The following is a 27432-nucleotide window of genomic DNA, read 5'->3' on the forward strand; positions in this document are numbered from 1 at the left end:
TTATTCTAGTTGCGAACTGTGAAAATCAAGACTAAAGAACAGAAAAAAGTCAAACAAATGCAATGCATAAATTATTATTATTTAGATGTTCCACTATAGGCACAGTGTTCAAATGTAAATTATCAAGAAATGGCAAGTAGCACAATAGTGACCCAGTTGTAGGGGGTATTTGTTGGACCAGCCAAAATTCGTTTGGCAAAAAATGAGTGTGGTGCAAATCTAACACCTTCAGAAAACACTACTTACTGTGAAATATGGTGGAGTTATCATCATGCCGTGGGGTGGCTTTTCATTATCTGGGACTTGGTGTCTTGTTAAAACAGAAGGAAAAACGAATGGTGAAATATCCAGGAAACTTTTGCAAGATAACCTAGATATTCTGACGCTTGGGCGAAAGTTCATTATCTGCACTGGATGACTAGTGGCTGACAGACAGTCCAATTCGAGAATCTGTGGCACTATTTGAGAAATCCAGTGCACAGGTGACATTTGACTAACTGGAACAACTGTTGTAACTCGGTTCAGATGTAACTTTGGCTCAATGTTAAGTTGTTATATAATTACCTCAAATGATTTAAGGCTCCTGATGATTTGACTCCTGAACTGTCAGAATACTTCAATTGAGTATTTTATAACATAGAACGTCACATTAAAGTAAAAACTGACGAGTTAGTGTGCCCAGAAATTAAAATTGATCATTTACTCACCCTCATGTCACCCGCTGTGGAACACAAAGGTGTTTGGGCTCTGTGACTTATGTGTTCTGCAGAAGAAAGAAAGCCATAGAGGTTTGGAACAACATGTGGGTGCTCTTGTGAAAAAGAAATGAGCTTAATTGTTTTGAAAGTGCCTCTTAAGTGTACACTTTTGTGACTATGTTTAAGTGCACTTTGTCATAATGTCAAGTTTGACCTTAATATAAAGTTTTACTTTGTGTTGACTAACATGCTAAAGCACATGTAAAGTACTTGACTGTAAATTTAGCTGTTTATTCAATATTAAATTTAACTAAAGTTAATATTCTTTAAATGTATTAAATTGCAACTCCATCATTACAAATTACAAATATATAACACTATTTTAAGGTGACGTAGTTACACATTGCCACATGTACTTACTATAGTAATAAAAGTAAATGCATAATTATAAGCAACTAAGCCAAACCCTAACCGTAACTTTAATGTAAGTACAATGTAACTACATCACCTTAAAATAGTGTAACCATATATTTAAATACACAACAAAAGCTTCAACAGAAATTGCATTTAAGTACATTTTAGTTTATTATAAATGCTTGTCAGTATATTCAGCACTGCACTTTAAGTAATTATGAAACTACATATCAAGATGTACTTAAAAATAAACTTAAAGTTCACCTAATTGCATTTAATATACATTTAAACTATAATTCATTTTCACTTCATGCCAATTAAGTGTCTGGAAAATGACATTCAGTTTGCATTTCTTCATTTTTAATTATTTTAAAGTATATTATTTCCATGATAAGTACTCTTTTTAAAAGTATGCTAATGTGTAAAAAAAAACTTGCATTGAAAACCTCAATAAACAAGGTGTTGCATGTCACGTCGTCTGCTGTTTCCTCCTTGATTGTTGATGGGTTGTCATGAACTACTCAATATTCTTGATCGTGTGCGCAACTGTCTGCCTTGTCATCTGGAATATGTATTGCAATGTCTGATAGTCGGTACATCAGCACTTGGAATGTCAAATACTTTTGCTCCGATCAGAATTTTGATACTTTTCCCATTGTACCACACATTTATGTCTATCTAGTGTCCGCCTCTCTATCTCTGTGTCCCTCTCCATCCTTCAGCATTAAGCCGAGAGTCCACAATCAAACAACCAAAGTGGGCATGAACTTCTTGGACCAGGAGAAATGCTTTTCCAAATGCCACAGTGACATTTTAGCTCTAAAGATTATTAGAGTAGGATGACAACAGGAACCAAACCTGCCCACTGTTTGCTTACAAAAAAGCGTACAAAAAAGTCCATGTTTGATAATCTCCGATTGTCACGCTGCAGGAGAGATGCAACACATTTTTTGCAACCTTTCCTCAATCCACACAAAGGTGTACAAAATGTGAGCATCTACGAGGAAAAGTTTAATTAAAATCAAATTCTTTTCCAGGGTGTTTTATTGGCATCTAGTTAAGATAGAATTGACAACCGGTTGTCACGCTGGGTTTTCACAGTCTCAGTTGCCTTGTTTCTTAATTAGCTGTTTGGTATTTCAGGTGAAGGGGTTTCTAATTAGCAGAACGTGTGATGAATTTACACAAGCTACTTGTCTAGCCTGCTCTTGTCTGCATTTACCCCCTAAATAAATGATCCGACTGTATTTGTTGCACCCTTTTTTTAGTTTATAATGCTTCAGAGAGCAAGAAATTGAACTTTTAAAGGCTAACTTCACTGATTTGCAACCTGAATTGTTACAATGTCAGTTGTATATTTAAATGAAAATGTGCACTCTTTTTCTGTGTTACCTGCACCGATTTATCTGGGTTTATTTATCAGAAAAAGTATTTTGAGAGCTCCAGTGCTTTCGGGAAAACTACAGATACTTCCGCATTTTTGTATCCCAATGCATTATGGGTGTTGTAGTTTTCCTAAACCTTTTTGGTAAAAAGGAACATCATAGCCTTTTTCTCTGTTTTCTCTAGTCATGTAGCATTTTTTTTTAAATTGCCTTTGTATTGCATAGACAGCAAAGTTTTAATTAAAGCCAATCTTGCCAGTGGCGAATTACCAAGTGTCGTTTGATCTTATTGAAGGATGTGCACTTAATGTGTTTCTAATAATGCCGCTAAACACAACTGGTCAGCAGCATAATTGAAAGCTGTAAAGCCATTGTACTTCATCAAAATCGAGTTCTACCTCTAAATTAAAATAACCATAATCTGTAAGTTATTTTTACACTGTATAGATTTAAGAACCTTTAACCAAAGAATCAATCAATCAATCTTGGAACAGCTTTGAAGGTGTTTCAGTCTGAACAGATCTTCCTTGATGAATCATTTATATAATCTTACATAAACGATTATTTAAATTAAATAAATATAAATATATTATTTATGTATTTATTTATTTATTTTAATTAATAAAACTTAAAATCAAACATTTCATTGTCTTATTTAAATTTCTCCAGTCAAAACTGTTGTATTTACTGAAGAAAGTTACTGAAATAAAAAACATTATATTAAATAAATGTAAATTTATTTATTTACCTATTAATGTATTTTTTTTATTCTATCTATCTATCTATCTAATATATTTTGTTTATTCATTTATAAAAAATTAATTAATTATACACTAATTTATTTATTTTAATAAATAAAACTTAAAATCAAAAATGTTATTGTCTTTATTTAAAATTTTCCTGTCAAAACTGTTGTTTTTACTGAAGTTACTGAATAATATTATGAAATAATTGTAAATGTATTTATTTAAATAAAATAATAAATAAATAATATTTTATGAAATAATTGTAAATGTATTTATTTACCCATACATGGATGTATGTTTATTAATTTATTGTTTATCTATCTATATTTCTGTGTCTAGAAGTGTCCGTTGAAACATGTTAGCCTCCATAAAAGGTTGAGACCCACTGATCTCAAATGGTCCTTCCCAATTTTTTTGAACGAAGTGAATTGGATCATACTAATATAAATGTACAGAAAGTATTTATGATTATTAAGTTGCTTAGTAGTTATTCAATAATCCTATTTATTCGGACTGAAAGTGTCTGTTGAGTTGCACTGTAAAGATGCTGTTCACAAGATTGTTAGAGGTGCCCTCAGCATCCGCAGAGACTGCTGCACAGCTGTTGGACTTCAGGGCATTTTTGGGCACCCTGCAGGCCTAAGCCAAGATCATTGCTGGTAAAGGGCACAGACGGATACATGGAAAACCTGAAAGGTTGACTGGATGGTAGGTGTGTATGTATACTGTGTGTATTGACATTGCTGGCCTTTACCGCTGCCAGTGTTTGTGTGTTTCCCTCTAGACGCACCACTGCCCACTCAGCCATATGGCCTTCCTGACCACAAGCCAAAGCTGATTGTGACCCATGACTAGACTCTCTAATGTGGCTGAGAAGACGTAGCACACACACACACACACACGCATCACGAGAGTAGTGTATTTTTATAGTTTGCTTCCAGGTGCAGACAGCGACACTTAATTCTAATTTGTGCTTTGAATCGTTTGTTTGTTTTCTATTCTTTTTTTCCCCAGCTGTCGCCACCCGTGGCTTCTCTGTTCCCCCCGTGTCATGAAATATTCATTAGTTTACTTCCTCTGTCACCTTATATTCCTTGCTGAATCATCAACACTCATTACTCTAAGCATTGGATATTTAAATCAGGCAGATGGGCTTTTTACCCTTACAGAAAACTGTGGTTGTACCATGGCACTCAGTGATTACTATATTAATATACCATGGTACAATTATTTTGTGTGTGTGTACATGTTTTTCTATCCTAGTGGGGTCTTAAACCTGAATGCACACAGACTCACGGGGACTCTGAGGTCCTCTTAACTGAGGTCCCCATGGGTGCACAAGCTTATAAATCATACAGAATGAGTTTTTTTGAAAATGTAAAAATGCAGAAAGTTTTGTGTGATGGGTAGGGTTAGTGTAAGGGGACAGAATATACAGTTTGTACAGTATAAAAACCAGGTCTATGTGGAGTCCTTACAAAGATAGTGAACCAGGCGTGTGTGTGTGTGTGTGTGTCCGTGCGTGCGTGCGTTTTCAAATTGCTTATTGTCATAGGATGTTCACATTTTAACATTGTTCACATTGTATTTTAACATTATATTGCACAGAGATTGCTCATGAGACATAGGGACTTCAGGGATATGTTTTAGTTTTAACTTTGTCTTGGATGTTTCTCCTAAAATCTTATGTAACACTACACTTTTAATCAGTTAAATGCATCCTTGCTGCATAAAATATTAATTTCTTTAAAAAAAAAACTAACTGACACCAAACTTTTGAACAATAGTGTATTGTCTACAGCTATTGCATATATTATTGACATCTTGATAGTATAGCCTTAGTCTACTCTCTAGCTGTGAAGTGGAAGTGTCTGGGAATAAGACAATTCTCTCCAAATCTGTGACATTCACATATGTCAGATGTAATTAAAAATGTAGGAAAAGTTGAGAAATCTTATGTAAAAAAAGTTCCTGGCAGAGTTAGGAAGAGAGCTATGGTGTGTGTGTGTGTGTGTGTGCGCGCACGCATACCTGCCGGGACTGTGCGATATGAGACATCGGCGAGCGGCGGGTGTCTGGTCAGGCCACAAGAGAGACGCCAACACGTCTCAGCCTGGCCTGTTCCGTTCCAGCAGTTCAAACATGACTTTTGTCCCAGAGCCTGGGGGAGTCCTGGAACATTTGCGGGAGGTAAATGTCACATTTGAATATGATTGATCAGCCCTCTGTGCGAAAGTGGCTGAGAATTAAGATAAGATGAATCCGAAATTACTACACGAAGGGAGGGGACAGGATGATATTTGCATGGTTGTGGTGCTGAAAATTTATTATTTTTTGTTTTTGAAGATTCAAGATGCTTGATGTTGTTGTTATCATCATGCATTAAATTAGCCTACAAGGTGGATGAATAATTTTTCTAAACTCAAAGCTGGGGGCTTTTTTGTCCCGCTTCCCTTAAGGGGTGTGGAATAAATTAAAGAAGTGTTATAATTCAGGACCTTAGCGAGTCGACGCATAAGACCAGTAATCTCCCATCAGCAATCGCAAGACACATGATCAACCCTGAATTAAAGAGGAATTGTGTTCGTAGCATCTGCGGTGACTGTGGAAGTAGATGCCATAGACAGAGTCAAAGCTTTTGATTAGCTTAAATATTTAAAGCTAGATGAATGTGTTTTTGGGTATGTGCCAGTGTGAGGTGAGAAGATGAAACGAGCTTGCTGATATGTCTTAAAATGGTGTGCTGGAGGCGGTCAAGCTGTGGCTTGAGGAGTGTGTGTAGGAGGGATTGTGTGTGTGTGTGGTCATGGAGGTGTAAATGAAACCACTCTGACCCATGAGGTGAAAATGAACTAGGTGTCCTTGGCTTGTTATATAGTCTGGTTGGGGCTTTTTCCGCCTCTGTGTTTATCATTCTTGCACTTTCTCTCTCTGGTTTCTTGTAGCCAAATCCCGGCTGGATCAGTCATACCTCTAGAGTGTTGACCGGATTCCTGTACATCCGTTTTGAAGAGCTAAGAGGATTTTGGGATTCTCCCTGTGTTCCCAACCACCTTCCACATTAGTACAAAATATTTAAATTTGCTTATTAGACCTTAATAGGCATTCCGTACTGTTTCAGGAATTCTTTACTTTTTCTGTTGCGTATAGCAAATTTGTTGCATCGGCATTGCATTAGCATTCTTGTTCTTCTATGGCCGGGTCAGATTGTAACAGCTAGGAGGGAATCTTGGCGAGAAAGTTAGCTAAAATCAAATTGTTTAATATTTCAAATGTTTTGGGTCAGTAATTTTTTTTTATGCATTTTGTAAAAAATTGTTGTTGTTTTTCAGCAAAGATGCATACAATTTATTGAAAGTGACTATAAAGGCAATTATAACGCTACAAAATATTTCTATTTTGAACTTACGATTCGAAAAAATGTATCGCGGTTTATTCAAACATACTAAGCTACACAAGTGTTTAAAACATTGATAATAATAATAAGAAATGTTTCTTGAGCAGCAACTCGGCATATTAGAATGGATCTCTGAAGGATCATGTGACACTGAAGACTGGAGTAATGATGCTGAAAATTCAGCTTTGATCACAGGAATAAATTACATTTTAAAATATATTAAATCGAATATATATTTATATTTGATCGAATAAATGCAGCCTAGGTGAGCATTAGAGACATTTTTCAAAAACAATTTTAAAAAAAAAGCTTGCTGACCCAAAACATCCAGTTTGTGTTTCTGGCCTTAGAGATGATAGAGGGAGGAACGATAATTGTTTAAAGGTAGTAAACAAATCATTAGTAAGCCATGCAACAATCCCCTATAAAGGATGAATAGGTAGATTTATTTATTTTCAACAAAGGCATTTTCCAGACATGCTGATTAACTTCCAGGATTACAATATGTCCCTTCTTCTTTTTTTTCTTTCTTTTTTTAATTAATGTCTTTGATGTCTTCTAATTCAAAGCATTCTAGTTGTTAAAGTTTATAAAACATTTGGGTTTGTGAAAGTTGACTTTAAGATTCTCAGCTTTGTTTTGTCTCGGTAAGGTCACCGTGATCTTTCATGTCTAGCCTCCCTTTACTCAAAATCTGACCTTTCTATTGTGCGAAAAATAACAAAACTGTTTTTTAGATCCAAGTCAAAGCAACTTTGAGGTAGCTGTCTTTCATCTATGGTTAAGAGAAATTTAATTGCTGGGGTTAATTGGTGGGCTTCCCCATTAGAAATGTAGGCTATTGTGAGTTTGAGTAGCCCATGTTGAAGACTGGAATCGCTCAGTAATGATATGCTCTGATTGGGATTCCTTGTCTTTCTCTCTCAGATAAAAAAAAAACCTCCCTAATGATGGATTTTCTCATCAGATCTGTAGCTTCGGATGTTTCCCTCTCTCCCATCCCTTTTCTCTTTGGAATATCAAAGGTTCTAATCTCCATGGAAATTTTTCCTACCGTTTCCTTGGTAACCATTGAGTTTCACATGGCTTAGATTCTCATCTCTTTTTTTTTATTTATAACTTTTATCTTTGGAGGTTGTGAAAGTGATATAGTTCATGAAGTAGCCTTCTTGAAAATGAGCAAAAATGTCAGTAGCCTATTATTGGCTATCCACTATTTGGTGCAGCATCTCCTGGAAAGGATAAAAGTGCTAGAGCATCTTACAGTAAAATGTCAGGAGTTTGATGCACACTTTGTGAAGTTTGTGGACAACATAATGATATGGTACCATGCAAGATCTCTTCTTTCAGTCTGTTCCCTAAAATGTATGTGAAATATGAACACCTGTGTTTTACCTTCTCTTGGATTATTTCCGTTGTCCCTTAGAGCTCCTGGTTTGCTGAAGTCATCATGGAGAGTGATTCTACCATTTCCCAGCAAATAAGAAATTGTCTCTTTATTGATGTTCTGAAACACAGACATTTCTCAATCGTTCCTTAGTCATATGCCCATTTTTCACTATTAGTGTAGTTGCAAGTCCTCCTTTTTTTTAAAGAAATGACAAAGGGGACCCTGCCAAACCTGTGAACTTCTCCTTCAAGATAACGCATGCAAATTTCAGCTTTCCTTCTTGTTTCCTGCCAGGGGATTTTCGGCCAGACCTGTAATGAAATTTAGGGGCAGTGGACTGTGAGTTTGGAGTCTCAGGAGCTTGCGGGAGTTTAGAGGAGGACCAGAACCATTTAGCTTAAGGAAATGGCTTTGACAAAAGACCGAACACTGACACATCACTCGGGTCAGTGATTTACTAGGAAAGGCCAATTTAATGTATTTAGCTAGCGCAAATAGGCCTCCCTAATCTGAGAAAGTAAGTTTCTTCGAACAAAGTTGTTTGTGATCAAAGTCCGTGCTTTGTGCGCAAAATTTTCGAAGTGAAAGTGTCGACTTGTGGTAAAGAAAGGACTGGGAGAAATGTATTTCATGTTGTTTGTGTGATGCGTCAAATCTGATATATTCCTAAAACGGATGCGCCGTTATCGATAACTGATAATTCTTTATATTTGAAAGCCAATAACGATATATTGGCCGATAAATCCAAATTTGTATATAATTTTTGAGAGCCTGATTACAAAAACAAAAGTCATTAAAAGACATTTCCCAAGCACTTCAATATAAATCAAACGAAGAAAAAAAACAGTAGCATAGTTTGAACCAATGTAAGTTTTTAAAATAAATTTTACACTACTATGGCCAACTTACCGTACCAAAAAAAAAGCAATTCAAAACCATCATGGCAAACAGTGCGCATAAGAAGCGTCTCAGCTAAAGGAAAGAATCCATTATTTATTGGCTTTAAGATATCAGCCAAATCTTCTTATCGGACCGATAACATTAAAAACGAACATATACAGTAAATCGGCCGATACCAATATGGTGTCCGATATATTGTGCATCCCTTGTTAAGCAATCATCACTTATATTTTTCCTCATACTTTAAAGTTTGGGAATTTAACAACTCCCTAACCTGAATACCTCTAAGTGATTAGACCTTGATTTATTTATTTTTGTATTCATACTTTTTGCCAGATTAATGATGCAACGGGCAGAACTAGCAAAAAATCCCATACATTTACATAGTAGGAGAAATCTAAGCCTTATTTGGGTCTAGAATATCATAGATAGGGGGGAGTCTTTTGACACTAGTAGCCACCTACTGTAGAAATGCACTAAACACTATTTAGAACAGCAAAGAAACTGCACTTTCCTGGCAACGACCAACAAAACATTGCATTGTCTTGTAAAAATGTAGAATCTAGTTAATCTGTTAAACTGTAACATATAGTAATGTTTCTTCAAATAAATTTATTTTCTAACTGTTTTGTCAAAATAATGATACATTTGTAGCAGAAAACCTTACCTAGGATTTTTTTTTCTACAAGTGTCAAGATAAGAGAGTCCAAGACCTTTAAACATATTTTTAGAGATTGGCAGATAATGGTGATGGTTGTCTACCGCCGGTAAAAACACACTTGCTGTCTGTCCCCCGTATTTACAGTGACGATCTGACAGTTGTCCACCCCATAATCCTGTAGATTACTGTCATTAAAGGAGGAGGACAAGAGCAGGTGTCGAAAGAGATGAGTTCCACTGGACAGCCACAGTCTATTGTGGAATATTAGGATATGATGTGTCTGGAGAAACGGAGTAATGAGACTGTGAGGTTTTGTGTGTGCACAGAATGTGGATCCTCTGAGATGGTACATCTTAAAATAAATGTAATATTTTCTCAACGTTTTAAATCATTTTAAGGGTGTTTAAGGGCAGGGCATTTTTTACGGCAGCAGCTAAAAGGTTACTAGGGTTGCATCAGAAATTGATAAATTCGTTTGAGCTTCCCCAATGAACCAATGAGGTTTGTTCTCGTGTTACGCAGCACGTTTGAGCTTCAGCAAGAACCACTGAGGTTTGTTCTCACGCGTCAAGCAGATTCGGTTGAGCTTCTGTTTATGTTCACTGATCAATGTTTATATGTGAATAAAACCCTAAATTAAATCTGTTCACCATATAAAGGGATCGAGTCTCTTCTTAAAATTTGGACTAAACCACTTAATTCATATGGATTAGTTTTATAGTCTGTTTATAAACTTTTTGAAGCTTTAAAGTGGTAGTTGCGTTGCTGTCAATGCAGAGTACAGAACTAACTCAGATTTCATTAAAGGGATTCTTGGTTTCTGTTCCGAAGATGAACGAAAGTCTTACGGGTTTAGAACAACTTTAGGATGAGTGATTAATGACAGAATTTAAATTTTTGGGTGAACTATCCCTTTAAGCCTTATCAAGCACCACTAATAACTGTATATCTCTGATAGATTTCTTTCTGATTGATCTTTGACATTTTTTCTTAAGATGATATCACCACTGGGAATCTCCTTCACAGAGGAAAGATATTATGCAAAGCAGTTTAGAAATGATTAGTTTAGAAATCTCAAACGGCAACAAATCCATGAAGTATGGAAGATCAGGGGATCACCTATCTACATAATTGATTTTAATAACAAAGAAATGAACTGTTCCAGAATCAGCACTTCAAAAATGTGCTGACCTTTTTCATAGATGTGTGGTTTAGTGCTATTCTGGGCACATTCATCTCTTTGTAGCACTTTCAGCCTGCATTGAACGCACCGCGGTTGCCCAAGACAAAGCATGGCGTGTTGTATGTGTGTGTGAGATGCTAGTGACATCAAAACAGTGTTTTTGTCAGTGACTGTTTAGAAACAGTACATTTGTACATTGGGCCATGAGGTCTTCTCTAGTCCTAAATTTATCTTAAACACTTTTGTTTATTTTTCTGAAAGCATGCTGTGTATTTTTGGAAAGGGTTTTCCTTCCAAAACTGACGTTCCATCAGATGTTTATCCCAAGGCAAGGAACTTACCAAAGAAAAGAAAACACTCATCCGTTCTCACATGAAAACCTGTGGCGTGTGAGAGAAATAAAGCTATATAAATACATCAATAATGTTTTATTTCTCACAGGCATTCTCTGTTGGTGGTAGCCAGATTGACCTTCTGTTTCTTTTTTTACTTTATGTTTGTGTTTGAGAGAGATTTTGGTATCTTTTTGTTATCACTGTTTGTTCCCTTGCAAGAAATAAAAAATAAATAAGGATATAAAACATCACAATTTTTAATAACTGGTTTTAACATAGCCTGTACACACTATCGATGTTTCTTTTGCTGAAGAAAAACAACACCTTTCGAAATGCAGGGCCAGTTTGAATTGCAATGGACAATCTTAAAGCTACTCAATCACCAAGCCAAAATATTTGATGGGCTTCTCCAGCATTCACAGCAGGGGCCTTTTTTCCTTGTCACTCATGTCTTTTTGTAAATAGCATGAAGTTTCTCTCCGCGTCTTATCTTTATTCTCTCCTGAGATATGTCATCCCTGGAGACACTGAAGATAGTGGTCCATCACTGTAAAAGAGTCTTTCTCCTTGAAGGAGCAATATGGCATTTTGTTATTTAGTTAATAATCTTTTTTTTTTTTTTTTTTTTTTTGCTGCTGCTGCTGCAGGGTAAATGTGTGATCTTTTGAAAATGGTTATCTGGTTGCACAATCAAGTTCGACACGAGAAAAAAATGTATTGCTGTGAGGTTCCTCTTTTTAGATCAAGAGACTAATTTACACTACCATTCAAAATTTGGGGGTCAGTAAGATTTTTTAAAGAAATTGTTTATTTTCTACAGCAACGATGCAGTCAGTTGATCAAAAGTGACAGTAAAAGCATTTATAATGTTAAAAAAATATTTAATGGAAGTATTTGATGAAAAATGTTTAGTTCTTTTTGAGATCTTTGACTTTTGATTGCAGATGTTGGTAACAAAATTTGAGATTACAAGGTTCTGTTTCTCAGAAAAACAACAGGATTTAATCTCCATTCAATCTCCTTGCTTTATGGGAAGCAGTGGAGATATTAAAGAGATCTCATTTGATAATGTCCTCCTTCAAGACTGTATTCTGAGTCCGTCATATGTATCATGTCTCTTTCGGTGTGTATCAAAGTACTATCACATTTGACACATTTTCATTAGGAAATTGCCCATAACTCCATCCAGATCAGTATTTATGTGATTCTTTGAATGAATGAAAGCCTGGAAACACATCTCTGAGCACTCACTGAGTTCAAGATCCTTTTCATAGTGTAGAAAGGCAATCCATGCGTATCATACCCTCTGCTACTGTTGAGAAGAAGAAAAGCGGAAGGCATTTCCATGCCCTGTTTATCTCTCTATTTCTGTGAGTCTAGCGAGACTGAATCTATATGAGGGAACATTAATTAAAAGGATATACAGAGAAGAAGAGCAGTGTAAGATAGAACCTTTCCTCTTGAAATTTGGATGTGAAATTTTGACAGCTTTTCATCTTCGTCTCTGGCTTACCCAGCACACCCTCTTCTTTTCCTCTCCATCTGTTTTCTTTTCTTCCTTGAGTTTGCAATGGATTTCTCTATTTTCTCTATTTTTTTCTACATTCTCCTGCGTCATTAATTTTGTTATACATGGATATCCCATATGTCACCTTAAAATGTCAGTCAACACAATTGAATTTAAGTCATATACAGATTTACCACTAGCTAATGACCAAAATTGTAATGACTTTGTAATTAAATGATCATAAAATTAGTCCATATAACTACTCTTTTATGCTGGTTTTTTTTCTTCTTTTTTGTTATTTTGGAGCTTGACTGACTTCAGTTCTCATTCACTTGAGGTATACTGAAAAGAGTTACTATTCTTTCAAATATTAGCCTAGTATTGTTTAAAAATCTACCTTTGGTGCTCCACAAAAGAAAGAAAGTAATATGGTTTGGAATGAGGTGATTAAAATAATGACTGAATTTTCTTTTTGGGATTACATTTGCTTTGTACTACAGTGCTGAGCTACAACAGGGTTGACGGCTATAGAGCTCAGCAGTAGGTTTCCCAAAGTAAAACTGCCATTCAAGTTCTCCAAAGTGTAATATAGTTTTTTATGAAAGTTCAGATTTTGATAAAAGTATTATAACGGAATGAAAGAGCTACTAATACCATAAAGAGCTGTGAGGTAAATCTTTTTTAAGTACACAATCTTAAACCTTTGTCTTTTCCCCAGTTTTCTGACAGTTTTTTGGGCTTTGAATTTATTATATTTAGGTTGATTGGTTTGGCTCAACTCCTCATTATTATTATTATTATTATTATTATTATTATTATTATTAGTAGTAGTAGTATTATTATTATTATTATTATTATTATTGAGGTGTTTTGGAAAACTCTTTGGAGAAAAATATGAAATACAAACCCAGACCTATATGAAAAGGGGATGATAAACTCTGTAGGTCTGCATTAGTAGGTAAATGTAAAACATTGGAACAATAGCTGATTCTTTGAGGGAAAGACTATTGATTTTATGATGATGGTGGATATGAAACTTCTTGCCCATTAGCTTTATTTTGATTACAGAGTGCCACATGAGACTGTGAGCTGGTTAATTATCTAGAATCAATAGTTCAGCCATAAACCAATTAGAAAATCCCACTAGGGAGACCGAGACAATACACTTATGGATTATGCAACTGCATTTTAAAGTTGTAGACAGACTTTTAAAAAAGCCAAAACTTCTAATAATGAAAAACTAGCTGACCTTTTTTTCTTTTTTTTTTTACCCTTGCACAAACAATCGGCCCAATTGTGTTACCTAAGAGTTTGAATCAATAACTCAACAGACATTTTTTAATCTTTCTCATCTGTGCATTTTCCTTTTTGAGGTCTTAAGGGACTGGATCTCAAACAGTATGGCATGGATACATTGTTCATGATATTGGGTTATTAATAGCGTTATGTAATCCCCCAGCTTCTAGTCCCTTCTGTCTCCTGTCCCTGTTTAGGGCCCCAGTCCTCCAGCTTTGTTCGTGGCAGCACATGTCAATCATCTGTCAGATGAAGAATAGCGCCGTTGCGGGGAGATCAAGGTTTCAGATCAGGCCTTTTTCTTTTTCAGACTTTGAATTTGTTTGTGAGTTAAATTGTAGGAGCAGAATGTATGCTAATGCTAAAGGCAAGGCAATGAGGAGCTATTCAGGTAAAAATTAATGTGTTTTTATATATGTATCATTTTAAAAGAGAATTTTGGTCATAATATAGACTTACAGTGGATAGCATAAGTGAACACACCCATGCTAAAGTTGACTAAAAAGAGGAATAAAAAATCATCTTTTGAAAATTTATCTTAATGCCTTAATTTAAAGGCACACTATGCAGGAATTCCGTTTTCAAACAAACATGACTATCAGCCTGCAGACATAGGATAGTTATCCTGAAAGATTATTTATTATAACCATCGTAAAATAGCATGTTAGTGTTTAACGTTACTTGCTACCAGATTGACAATTCGCTACTCTACTAGCATTACCTGATTCATGAAGATAAATGTAGGACCAGATAGATTCCGTTACATGGCCAGGTCATGTTATTCAGCCTTTTACATTTTGCGCGGTAGTCAGCTCCCTGACTCCCTGATTTATTTATAAATTTATTAACACTTTATAGATGACTGACTGCTGCGCTTGTGACAGGGTGCATGTTACTGAAAGAACGAGGATAGAGAGAGAGAGAGAGAGAGACGGTCGCGCGCGCGCACACTCTCACCGTCTTCAAACTGTCTTGTTCTCCCTCCAATATTGATCCTCGTCCGGCCTTTTAATTTGTCACTCTCCCTTTTTCTTTTTTTAGTCTCCTCTGACAAAACCTTTGCCTTCTTCCTTTTAGTTGTAGCTTCGGCCATGACAACAACATACAGACGGGTAGTAAACGCTAGTTGGGCACTCACGTCAGAATCTGAGGAAGTGGGGGAAGTGACGTATGCCGTAAAGCAGTCGAATTTTGTAGTTCTTTTTGTGCTCGGGTTCCTACCCGAAACCCGAAGTTACATATTGCCAGTAAAAGCGATACAGACACTGTCAGGCTACGGCAGACGTGTCATTCAACCTATTGTAAGTCGATTTACCATCTCAAGGGTCTTGGAAATATATTATGAAGGTTGAAAAAACTACATAGTGTGCCTTTAAAAAATTAGGAAAAATCCAACCTTTAAGGAAATCAATTTTCTTTGTGAAAGAAAAAAAATATCGTAAATAAATAAATAAATGTTCTTCCTTAAAATACAGGTTGCATAAGTCAGGACACCCGTATGTTAGATTCCCATAGAGTCAGGCAGATTTTTATTTTTAAAGGCCAGTTGTTTCATGGATCCAGGATACTATGCATCCTGATAAAGCCCCACATCATCACATACCCTTCACCACACCTAGAGATTGGCATGGTGTTATTTCAGTTAGGCTAATAGCTGGTATGATTTGCATTGAGAGATGATCTTATGGAAAGTACCCCATACATTATTCATTCACAAAGAAAATTGGTGTCCTTAAAGGTTGGATTTTTCCTCATTTTTAAAATTAAGGCATTACGATCAATTTCCAAAAGATGATTTTTTATTCCTCTTTTTAGTCAACTTTAGAATGGGTGTGTTCACTTATGCTAGGCACTGTAAATCTATCAGAATTAAATTAGACATAACAGCCTGACTGTCATACAGGTGTTGAAAGCCTTTGTCTGTGAGAAACAGATGGTGGGAGAACAGAGACGTCCCTGATGTCCCAGACTCTTTGAGTACATGTAGACAACTAAACATACATCCTTTACTGTCAGCTGCTCATTTTGCTTCAGTCTCTTTTTGGAGGGGAGCAGTTATATGACTTTTGTTTGTGATTTCTACAAACTCATTTATCTAAACATAATCCCTGTCCAACCTGGTGATCAATCATCTTATATTTTTGCACTTCAAACCATTTCTGATTTACATATTCAACACTTCACTTTAAAATATTCATCAGCTTAATGAATATTGATGTAACATTTGACTACTGTTAACTACACCCTGCCTGAAGAGAAAGCGACACATGCTGGCTACAGTTTGGACATATCAGCAATGGGTTTGGAAAGAGAATACAATTATCAAAATGATGCATTTAGGATGCCTTTGACAAATGTATTTTACATGCATGTATTTGGTAGATGCTGATATCCACAATTTAAGGGTGAATTCAGGTTTATTGGGATACGTTTTGCCATTGAAATGAGTGTGGAAAAAGTGTCCCAATCGACCTGAATTCACCCTACGTACTCAGCATCCCAAAGTGAGCCTCTTTTTGTTTGTGTTTAAAAATTAATGTTTAATTGCTTAAAAATGCCTGTTTCAATCAGTGTGATTTAGTGCTCGTAAGATTTTAATGAAAAGATCACAAGACAGATTTGTCTCAATAGGAGGTTTAACAACTCTGTTGGGGGCAATCAAATTTGATTGAAATGAAGCAAGCTTTGCTAGCTTTGATGAGAAGTGTGTTTTGTGTGTGTTCAGGATCAGTGTTAAAATCAGTGAGTAATAAGGGTGAAAACTGAGAATAGGAAGGGGTAAGAGGAAGCGTTAGTGGATGGACACAGCTCTTTAATCGTGAGTGTCTGTGGATGACCTCTTAGCTTTTCAACTTTTCCTTTTATTTGCTCTCTCTCTCTCTCTATCTCTCTCTCTCACTCTCTCTCTCTCTCTCTCTCTCTCTCTCTCTCTCTCTCTCTCTCTCTCTCTCTCTCTCTCTCTCTCTCTCTCTCTCTCTCTCTCTCTCTCTCTATAACTATTAATAAGAGTTCAAATTATTATAAGGCTGTCAATATGGATGGATGGATGGATGGATGGAAGGATTTTTTTTTTAGAAATAAGTTATTCCTGTAATTGCAAAGCTAATTTTTCAGCATCATTACAATTTTCACAAGTCTTCAGTGTCACATGATCCTTCAGAAATCATTCTGATATGCTAATTTGCTGCTTAATAAACATTTTTTTTAATTCTTATCAATATTGAAAACAGTTGTGCTGATTAATATTTTTGTGTAAACTATGATATACATTGTGAAAGTTCAAAAGGACAGCATTTATTTAACATAGTTAAAGTCTTTAGTGCATTATAAATGTCTTTACTGTCACTTTTGAAGTTTATCCTTGCTGAATAAAAGTATTTCTTACTTAAACATAAAAAAAATCCTAAACTTTTTGTGTAATTCAGCTTGGAAAAGTGCTGGGATCATTCTCTTTTGGAGTTTTTTTAATTTTTTGTATATGTGGTTAGATTGAAAGAACTTTTATTCAATTTTTTTTTCTTTTATCTTTCTGTCTGTGTGTCTCTTAGGAAAGGAAATTATGTGCGCATCCATTTCTAGAGATCTACCGAGGAGGAATGATCCACTATATGAGTCCGCTGGCTCGGCAGGGTGATTTCTATGTTCATGAAGTTAGAGAAGCCCAAAGATGGTTACTGGGAAAAGAGTCTGAAGAGGACAGGAGGACGGACATCACAGGTATACTCATTATGGCTTTCTTATCTAAACTAACTCACAGTACACCAATTAAAGGAATAAAAGTTTAGCAAAGGCATACTTTTGATTATCTACATACTTTGGCTAAGAACTGCCCATTTAGACAGGAAGAGACATGGAAGCTACCAAACATAGCTTCTTTGGTTTAAGAATGACGTGAGTACAAACTTGTGGGCTCCCATCAAAAAATGTTAACCCTCCCACTGTTTATTGAGCACTAATAGTAGCCTACTGTCAATTTAACAAGTGCACATATAGTGTGCCCAGTGTATTTCAATGGTTGACATTTCACATGAAAGTGTTTTAATAGGCATTAACTACCACCTTATGAAGTTTTGATGTGGTTGTGTCATATTGGCTGAACTAACCTACACCTGCTCTAGTGTTAATGAGACACAATCTGTGTGTGTGTGTGTGTGTGTGTGTGTGTGTGTGTGTGTGTGTGTGTGTGTGTGTGTGTGTGTGTGTGTGTGTGTGTGTGGTGTGTGTGTGGTGTGTGTGTGGTGTGTGTGTGGTGTGTGTGTGGTGAGTGTGTGTGTGTGGTGTGTGTGTGTGTTGTGTGTGTTGTGTGTGGTGTGTGTGTGAATGGCGTAGTGCCCTGGTCAGACCAAGGCCCAGAGGTACCGCCGAGCAAATATGAAACACGCGAGAGCTGTTTGTGAGGGGTGTGATGTCCACACCAGCTGTCCTGTCCTAGTGATGCCTGTTACACCTGTTAGTCTGTTACCTTGAGACAAACACATAATGATAACTATAATATATGATAGAGAAAGAAGATTAAAGCAGAGAAGACGGAAGATTAAAGGACCAATATGAAGCCTGCTGGTTTATTGGGTCTAAATGTGCTGCTAAATGTAATATGTTTTACAGCATGTCTCATTCATACTGTCCTGTTTAAGTGCACGTTTGATCTTCCAGCGGGACATACAGACCCTCAAAACTAGCACAAAGTTAGTTGCTATTGGCTTATAACTTTAGAATCTAACACGAAATCGTCTGAATCAGAAAACGTCGAAAATGATCTACAAATGTATTTATCAGTAATACATATTACTAAATATATTGGTAACGCTTTACAATGAGGTTCAATTTATTAACATTAGTTAATGACATGAAGTAACAATGAACAATAGTTCTACATTATTTATTAATCTTAGTGCATGTTAATCTCAACATTTACTAATCCATTTTTAAGATCAAAAGTTGAATGTCAACATTAGGTGTACTAGCGTGAACATTTAACTAGCCTTAATAAATGCTAAAATAAATTGTGCATTGTTAGTTCATGTTAGTTAATGCATTAACTAATGTTGACAAATTAAAGTGTACCAATATATTTTCAATATTGGCTTATAATAAAAGCAACATAAATAAAATACTGTTTCTATAAGTGTTTTAGGAATAAGTTAAAGTGATAGTTCATCCAAAAATTAAAAAATTGTCATCAGTTTGTCGTCTTTCTGTTTTTGTCTTTTTTTCTCATTCTGTGGAAGTCCAATGTAATTTCTGACCCCATTTACTTTCCTAAAACAGTATATAGTAATTCAGACATTCTTTTTTCTTTTTGTCTTCCGCAGTAGAATGAAAATAAAATTTCATGATGACTGTGTTTGTAATATTTACATAGATGTTTTTATCAAAAGTAACTTGCATGGCATTCAAGCTACGAATTTTTTCAATTCATGCATTTCCTGGGATTCAAACCCATGACCTTGGCGTTGTTTTCATGGCAAAAGTTTAGAAATCTTTTAGTGATTGTCGAACACAATTTAATTAATTCGAGGCGCACATTTTCATGACGTGAAGCACTTTGTCTTTTACCAGTGTGTGTGTGCCATATAAACCAGCAACAGATAAAGCTGCAAACAATCATCAGACTGTACTTTGTTGTTTGGTGATCATTCAGCATCAAACCATGATAACAGTATCAAACTCATGTGATGGGGGTGAATATACAGTATGCAGGTTATAAAGCTTTTTAGGTTTCTTCTTATCATATTATCGCATGTTATCACTTTGAGAAAACCAATGAAAAAAACAGAAAATACAAATATTTACAGAGGACTGTAGTATATACCAAATGTAATGCTGAAAATAATGCCTTATGAACAATTTATGTTAAATATTAGGGGTGTAACGATACCTTCATGTCATGAATTATCGATGCATATCACGATACTGAACTCACGATTCGATATTATGGCGATTCTCCTAGACATATGGTAAAAGGTTAAGAAAAATGTTACTGTTGATTAAAATGATAAATTTGATTTTAAATCGTATAGGTGTAAATGAATAGACTTGGACTTAGTGCTGGTAACCCAATGCACGCCAGAATAAAAATATTCATGATTCTGAAGCTGAAAATAAAGAATTATTTTAGACGAATATGCTTGCACTCTGTCACTGACTAGATATATTTAAAATAATGTTGGACACTGTTTACTGGTAACATTAGACATTTGGCATAATTAGGACCCACAAATATTCCCCCATTGCATTATTATACATTATATTCAACATTAGTAGTTTAATGTAGTACTGACACTGAAACTCTGAAAACTTGAATTTTTTCTCACAGTAATTTTTATTTTAGATGAACTATACACAATACATATTGTCACTATCCACGATACATATTGTTGCATTTTTGTATTGCGATATATTGTTACATCCCTATGGTCTAAAACATTTGCAGAGAGATTTTGGAAATTTGAATCTGGAAAAGTATGGAATTTTGAAATGGAAAATGGGTAGGAACCCTGGCTTTTACACTTGTATATCTGTCAGTTTTGTCTGACTAACTGTCTTCCTAGTAGCAAAATAAACATGTCCTTATGATTTATTTGTGCATACAACAGTATTCTGAAAAAAAAAACACTTTTTTTGTGAAATGGTTTTCAATGTTTAATGAGCAGAAGTCTGACAGCAGTGTGCCTGTAGTGACACAAAGTGCAGAGAACAGATGTGAACAGAAGGAAACAGATTTTCTAGTCCTTGATTTTGAAGCGCTTCTGGTTGTCTCCGAGCAGATGTCTGCGCTGTTTTGAAATTGCCTGGGATGTTTCACTACAGTTGTAAAGTCACAAATGTCAGCACTGTCATCACTTTTTGAAGACCGAGTTAAATTGCAATAATTCACTAAAAAAATTACTTATAAGTAAAAAAATAAGTGCTGTGTCAGCTACGCATTTTTAAGCAGATATCGCAAATGATGTCGTGAAGTGATGTTTTAGTCGTCATGCTGAAGGAATCTGTGTTTTGCTGAAGTTGTGTGAAGCTGACCTTGCTGCTCAGATTTAAGCTTTCAGCATCTGTTCCCTGTGAAAGATGCTGTTCACGAAACGGCTGTAAAATGAGTTTCGTCAAAGTGGCATATTGCACTGAAGTGTGCTTTAAATGGCAGGGGCTGTGTGGGTGGAGTGCCGTCACATAAGGGAAACCAAGGGGAATTTTAACACCTTACGTTTCTTTAATCACAAAAGACTGATCGGCAATAGCATACTGTACACTCACTAAGGTTCTCTCTTTGCTTGAGAAAAGACTGCATTACTTTGTGAGGAGTTTACAATTAAACGATTTTGATTTATACAAATTAGGTTGCATTTCCAATTGTACCTTGAATCCAAATGGATACCTATTTTATTTATTGGTTGTCAGTTAACATGAATAACAGATTTTTAGCTCTGGGGCCGGTTTCACAAAGATGAAAGATATAGCTTATGGCTTAGATATAGTAGATAGTCAGACTTCAGATGCACATCTAAATCAGACCGTTGCACAAAGCACTTAAGACTCTGACTATCTTAAGTAGGACTACACTGCAATGCATTCTGGGTAAAATAAGACCCTTTTGAAAAAACATGGCGGATCAAGTAAGCGCATTCAACCGCTCAGTGCAAGAATATGTTTGTTTGTTGGAGGAGTATAACAATTACAAGGATATTTTACTTGGGAAATTTAGCGGTGAATGTAGTAACAAGAAGAAATGTTTCATTTGGAAAAAGATTGCTACGACAGTTAACAGCGTTAATTCGACCGTTGTGCGGAGCGTTAAAGACGTACAGAAAAGAAAAGTCCTCATTATTATATATTTCCAGTATGGTTACTGCGATCTCTAAAAACCCTTTCCCTTCTCATAGCTCTCTCCGTAACGTCATCAGCAAACCACAAATTATGAGCCATTTTCCCTTTTCTTTTGGCTGTTTGTAATGTAACTGATTGTTACTGCTGGTTGCCAAGGTAACAGAGTCTTAGACCTGAGTTAGCCTTGGGGGTAAGGTGTCTAATTTTTTTGGTCTAAATTAAGTCAGTTTTTATTTTTGTGAAACAGTCTAACTTGCATTAGCACTATGAGCAAATTTTAGACTTGTTTAACACTATAGACCGGTTTAAAATAGCTTTGTGAAACCGGCCCCTGGTCTCTGATAGCAGATTTTGTGAGGTCATGGCAGCTGTATCACTAGTTATAAAATAAAAGTTGTAACACTAAATTGAAAGAACAGGCCTTACTTAACTAAGAGACCTACTCTTCTTACTTATAAGCTAATAAGTATAATTAAATAATAAGAATCTTTCATATTTCAAATTTGTAATTTATGCTTTAAATGCATAGGCTATTACTCGGGCTCAAATTGACATGAAAAATGGACACGTTTCATTTCCGACACGTGCTGTAAGCGGTAGACCAACCACAACAGTCTAGGTCGTTTGACCAATCAGAGCAGAGTAAGCTCACCGAAAGCAGGGGTTTCGAGAGACAGAATCTCTGAACGAATCATTTTCAGATTCTTTGAGAAATTTGGTGATGTGCAATATATAGTATATATGGGAAAATTACTGGGGGGGAGGGGGGTTACCATGCATGTAAACCTATTGTAGGAGACCTCTAAAACAAAATAAGGAACCTTTAAAATTGCATAATTGGGGCACTTTAAATTCAAGTGATTGTAAATGTAAATATTTTAGTACTATTACTTTTGGCACATATATATGTATAAATGCACATAAACAACTATCAAAAGATGGCAGGTACATTTGTAGTAGTTTGTGAGTTATTGAAGCAAAATTTATAAAATGTCACAGTTTTCCGGCGGCCTCCGCTACGCATGCTGATAACATTTGAAGGACACTTTGTTCTCTCTCTCCAGCACTATCAATCCCTTTATTTTTATTCCTCTCTCTCTTTTACAGACTCAGTTCCCGTCATCCCTCGCTATCCCCCATTCATCTAATCTGTCCGTCCCTACCAAAATGCCACATTGACAGGAAGAGCAGGAGGCAGATAAACAACACTTAGTGAACGGTCATCTAATAGACACACAAAACATCCCTTCATCTTAGAAGCACTGACATAAGCAGAAAAAAAGCTGAGACGCAGGCGGTCCTGACACGTTGGTCACTCCGACACGCTGTGTGTGAGCGTGCGGGGTCTCCTTCACACACAGCATGAGCGCACACACTTCTCGGTGAAACTCACTTCTCTCAATCTGTTAGTCTGTCTGTCCTCTCTCATACTGTCAGTTAGTGTGTGTGTGTGTGTGTGTGTGTGTGTGTGTGTGTGTGTGTGTGTGTGTGTGTGTGTGTGTGTGTGTGTGTGTGTGTGTGTGTGTGTGTGTGTGTGTGTGTGTGTGTGTGTGTGTGTGTGTGTGTGTCTAAAACTCCTGATGCTGAAGATTAATTGAATAGCTGCAAAACATTTTGCTTTATCTCTCAATAGGAAGACACAACATATCTGTGTAGCATATTGATTAATCGACTGATATTTCATATTTTTTCATTTATCCATATTTGTTGATATTAGATTTTAAATTGTGCATGATCATTTCCCCAATTTTTACATTTGTTGTTACAAAGTTACTTATGTGAATATCCAAAGTGGACTATCAAAATAAAGAGTAACTGTTTTTTTTTTATTCACAAAAATAGTAAAGATCTTTAATATCAGTCATGTATTTGGTTATTGGCCACAATGATCATAATGATCATCAGATTATTAGTATTTGCTTGAATTTTAATATTTGCACATTCCTGTTTCAAAGCACTTTTTCATGCAGGATTAAGAATAAAGAGGCCCAGTGTTATTTTTAGTATTATTTAAATATTTGAATTAGCCTATACAATATAAATTTAATTATTTTTATATTTTCAGTCTTCATTTTAATTGTAGCTAAGTAAATGTTAGTAATTTTGCTATGTGCTTTTATTAGTTTCTTTAATATTTTTTATAGCTTTGTTTTTTTTATTCATCTAATTTTCATGTAATTTTAAAAGTAATATTTAAATTTTATTTTGGTTTTATTATATTTAAAGAAGTTAGTAGTTTTAGTTAACAATAACAACACTGATATAGCTTTTAAAAATACTTTAGTTGGTATTTTATTCTTTATTTATAACACAAAATAGAATAGAATTTGAATATCATCCAACAATTGGTTATGATCATAATAATTATCGGATCAGTATTGGCCTGATTTTTACTATTGGTTCATCCATATGTTTCAAAGTTCTTTTTTTATGCCGGAAAAAAATGATGAAAATCTAGACATTTGTAAAGAAAATATTGAGTGTTGCCACCATGTTGCTGTGAGTTTTTTTTTTTTTTAAGATATTCAGGGTGCTTTTTGCATCTTACTATGCAGTTGCTAGGGTGTTCCGAATGGTTGGTAGGTGGTCAGATGAGTTCAGCCACATAAATGATACGACAAATGCGTTGAGGCAAGTGCTATTACTTTTTTTAACAATGAGATATACAATTTACTCCTGGTACATGATAAAATCGGTGAAAAAAAGGATTTATAGATGTGTATTGACTGAGGGATACTGAGCTCTTTTGAAATTGTTCAGTAAACAACCGCCTATGCTATAAAACAACTAAAAGTCCCCAACATCTGTATAGCCGCTAGTTTAGAAACCTATCTGCAAAGGTGTTTGTTCACACACTCCAATGCCAACACATTCAGTTCTCCAAACACTCCTCATCTCCTTTCCACAAGCACAGTCACAACTGCTAATTAGCAAGTAGCACCAGTGCAGAAACAACCTGAAATCGCTATTAAACACAAGAAATGAATATGTTATACAAGCTTTTGTATGGCCAAACAAGAGATGCTTTCATTTGCTGAGGCGCAGCTTGCTCTCGAGACTCACCTCTTGTGTTTGGTGTGTGTGTGTAAACACACAGGTGCTGATTCCCACAGCGAGTGCAGTTCTGTGAGCCGCCTGCCCCCCTCCGACAGCCGGGACACCTCACCCGCCCCGTCCACCACCAGGACACACTCGCACGGAGACCGAGACCGACACTCGGAGAGAAGCGACACCTCCAGCGTTTCTTCCTTCGAGGAGCTGGATCTGGACTGGGACAGGTGTGAGCACACACCTCCAGCCCTCACAGGAAGTGGCAAAAACAACCTGCAGGGCCAAGACAGAGAGATGATGGTTGAGGAAGAGTGAGAGAGGAATTGTGGGAAATGTGAATATAGTTGCTTTTAAAGCCAAATTACTTTTTGTAGAATCTTTACGTACTCTTAGCTTTAAAACTCTCAAAAAAAAAGCAGCATAAAAGGGTTTCATATGACTTGTTTCCAAGCAGTGTTATTTTAGCATTATTTATATACTATCATAGTATTTATTCATATTTTGAATGTTTTATTTTTGAATTTTCATTTTTAATTTGTGCATTTCTCTCTTCATTTTAGTTTAAGTTTGAGTTATTTTGTAAAAAACATTTATTTTTAATAGATCTATTTAGCTTTACTTTTGTTTAATTGACCTAATGTTCATAAGTCTATTGAAACCATTTGATTGTGTGAGGAATAAGATAATCTTGCCCTCTGCAAAAGTACGACAATAAATGCTGTTTTGGTGAAAATTGTTTTTTTTAATCTGTGAATATTTGTTTTATTGTGGTCTGTTTCTCATAGAAAAATATAGTGTGGCTCCAAAGACTTGGAATATAGTGCACAGAGTCGTATGGATCACTTTTACCGGGATTTTACTTTTGTCATTTTTATGGCTTTTTAAAATTTTTATAACTGTTGAAATTCTTCTTAAAGAAATCCTACTTTTGTCAACTACAGAAAAAAGCATGAGGTTGAGGAAATAATGACATTATTTTCATTTTTGGAGGTATTGTTCACCCACAAATGAAAATCATTTTCTCACCCAACTCAAGTTGTTCCAAACCTGTATGAATTTCTTTCTTTTGTTGAATTCAAAAGAAGATATTTTGAAGAATTTGGTAACCAAACAGTTGATGGAAAAATATACTATGGAATTCAATGGAGTCCATCAACAGTTTGGTTACCGACATTCTTCAAAATATCTTCCTTTGTGTTCAACAGAACCAAGAAACTCAAACAGGTTTGGAACAACATGAGAGCGAGAAAATGATGACAGAATTTTCATTTTTGGATGAACTATCCTTTAAAGTGGTACTGTGTGTTTGTGTGGGGAAACATGCTTCTATTAATAAATAGACAAGAAAGTATTTTATTTGATTGTTTTCTTCTGCGAAGGGAATCTGCAGCTACAGAATTGTGTCTGTAGACAAACATATTGAGCCAGGTAACCTGAATGTCTTGAAAGCATCTTTATAATTTAATTTAGTGCATCCTCGCTAGTATTTCATTAGTGAATCTGTTGTTTGTTTGTTTGTTATTGATCGTAAGTTCCTAATGACTGAAGTTAAACTGACATTGATGTTGGTGATTATTCATGTTCAGATTTCAATAATTTGAGATTTGTTATTCTCTATCCTCACATTCTGTCTTCTTCCTTCAGTAATTACTCATTTGCGCCTGAAGAAACTCCCAAAACTGAAGAGTTATGTGACTCGAATATTCATTCATCAAAGCCATATGTTCATAGACGAACCAAATCTTTATTTGCACCAGAAACTGACAGATAACATTTCCTCGCTCGGTTGACGATTGCAGCAGATTTACAACACTTGTTTATTTGTAGTTTGCAATTTAAGATGTTTAGAGCACATAATTATATGATCATATTTTATCAGATTTTCCAGTGAGTTTACAGATTACACTTGATCAGTGTAGTATATTTTTTTCAGCTATTACAGTGGTGTTTTCTATACAATGAATATTGATACATTTCCAGGTGTTATTCACGACTTTTTGAATTTATTGTTGAAAAAAAAAAGTTTTATTATAGAACCAACTGTGGTCCTCTTTTGATATCTTGAATGTTATCGTTGAAAATGTTTCCATTGAGTTTCAGGTTGTGCGAGTTCACACACACTTCAGGACAAACTTGATATATTGTTAGTTTAGATAAATTTGATAATATTTCATATATGTATATGTCTGATTTAAATTCTTAGTGATTTGTTCTGCTAGTTGTTGAGCAACTTAATAAATGGTTTTAACAGACAGAACTGGTTCTTCTTCCCTCATAAAACTTTTTTTTTTACATTTTTCTTTTCATTTTAGTTTTAGTCATTTTATGTGCTTTTGGCATTTTTACAAGTTTTATTTTTGTCAATATTTCTATTTATCTCTAAATCATTTATTTTTAGTAATTTTAGTACGTCAACTTGAACTTCTATTTCAGTTTAAACTTATTTTATTTCTTATTTTATTTTCAGCTATATTTTATAATTTATTGTGTACACTGTAAAAAAAATAACAGAAAATGTACTACCAGCTTATTACCCGGACATTATCCAGTAATTTTACGGATATTTCCGTTTCCCCGTAAAACACAAAGCAATGAAATTCAAAATAAAGGTAAAACATGTCAAATCAATACAGAACATCGTACCATAT

The 27432-nt window shown here is 35.3% G+C and overlaps 1 protein-coding gene across 1 annotated transcript in view; it reads left to right on the forward strand.

Annotated features, from left to right (window-relative positions):
• tex264b (testis expressed 264, ER-phagy receptor b) overlaps positions 1-27038 on the forward strand; it is a 41628-nt gene extending 14590 nt beyond the window's left edge. The window contains 2 exon segments of the mRNA XM_077203981.1: positions 17461-17629; positions 24831-27038. Of these exon segments, the coding sequence (XP_077060096.1) occupies positions 17461-17629; positions 24831-25099 (438 nt within the window). The 3' untranslated portion in view covers positions 25100-27038.
• Positions 27039-27432: the final 394 nt, after the last annotated feature.

Source organism: Siphateles boraxobius, unplaced genomic scaffold (genome assembly GCF_051911475.1).
Source record: "Siphateles boraxobius isolate OS27281-9 unplaced genomic scaffold, OSU_SipBor_1 5, whole genome shotgun sequence".
NCBI classification, from domain to species: Eukaryota; Metazoa; Chordata; class Actinopteri; order Cypriniformes; family Leuciscidae; genus Siphateles; species Siphateles boraxobius.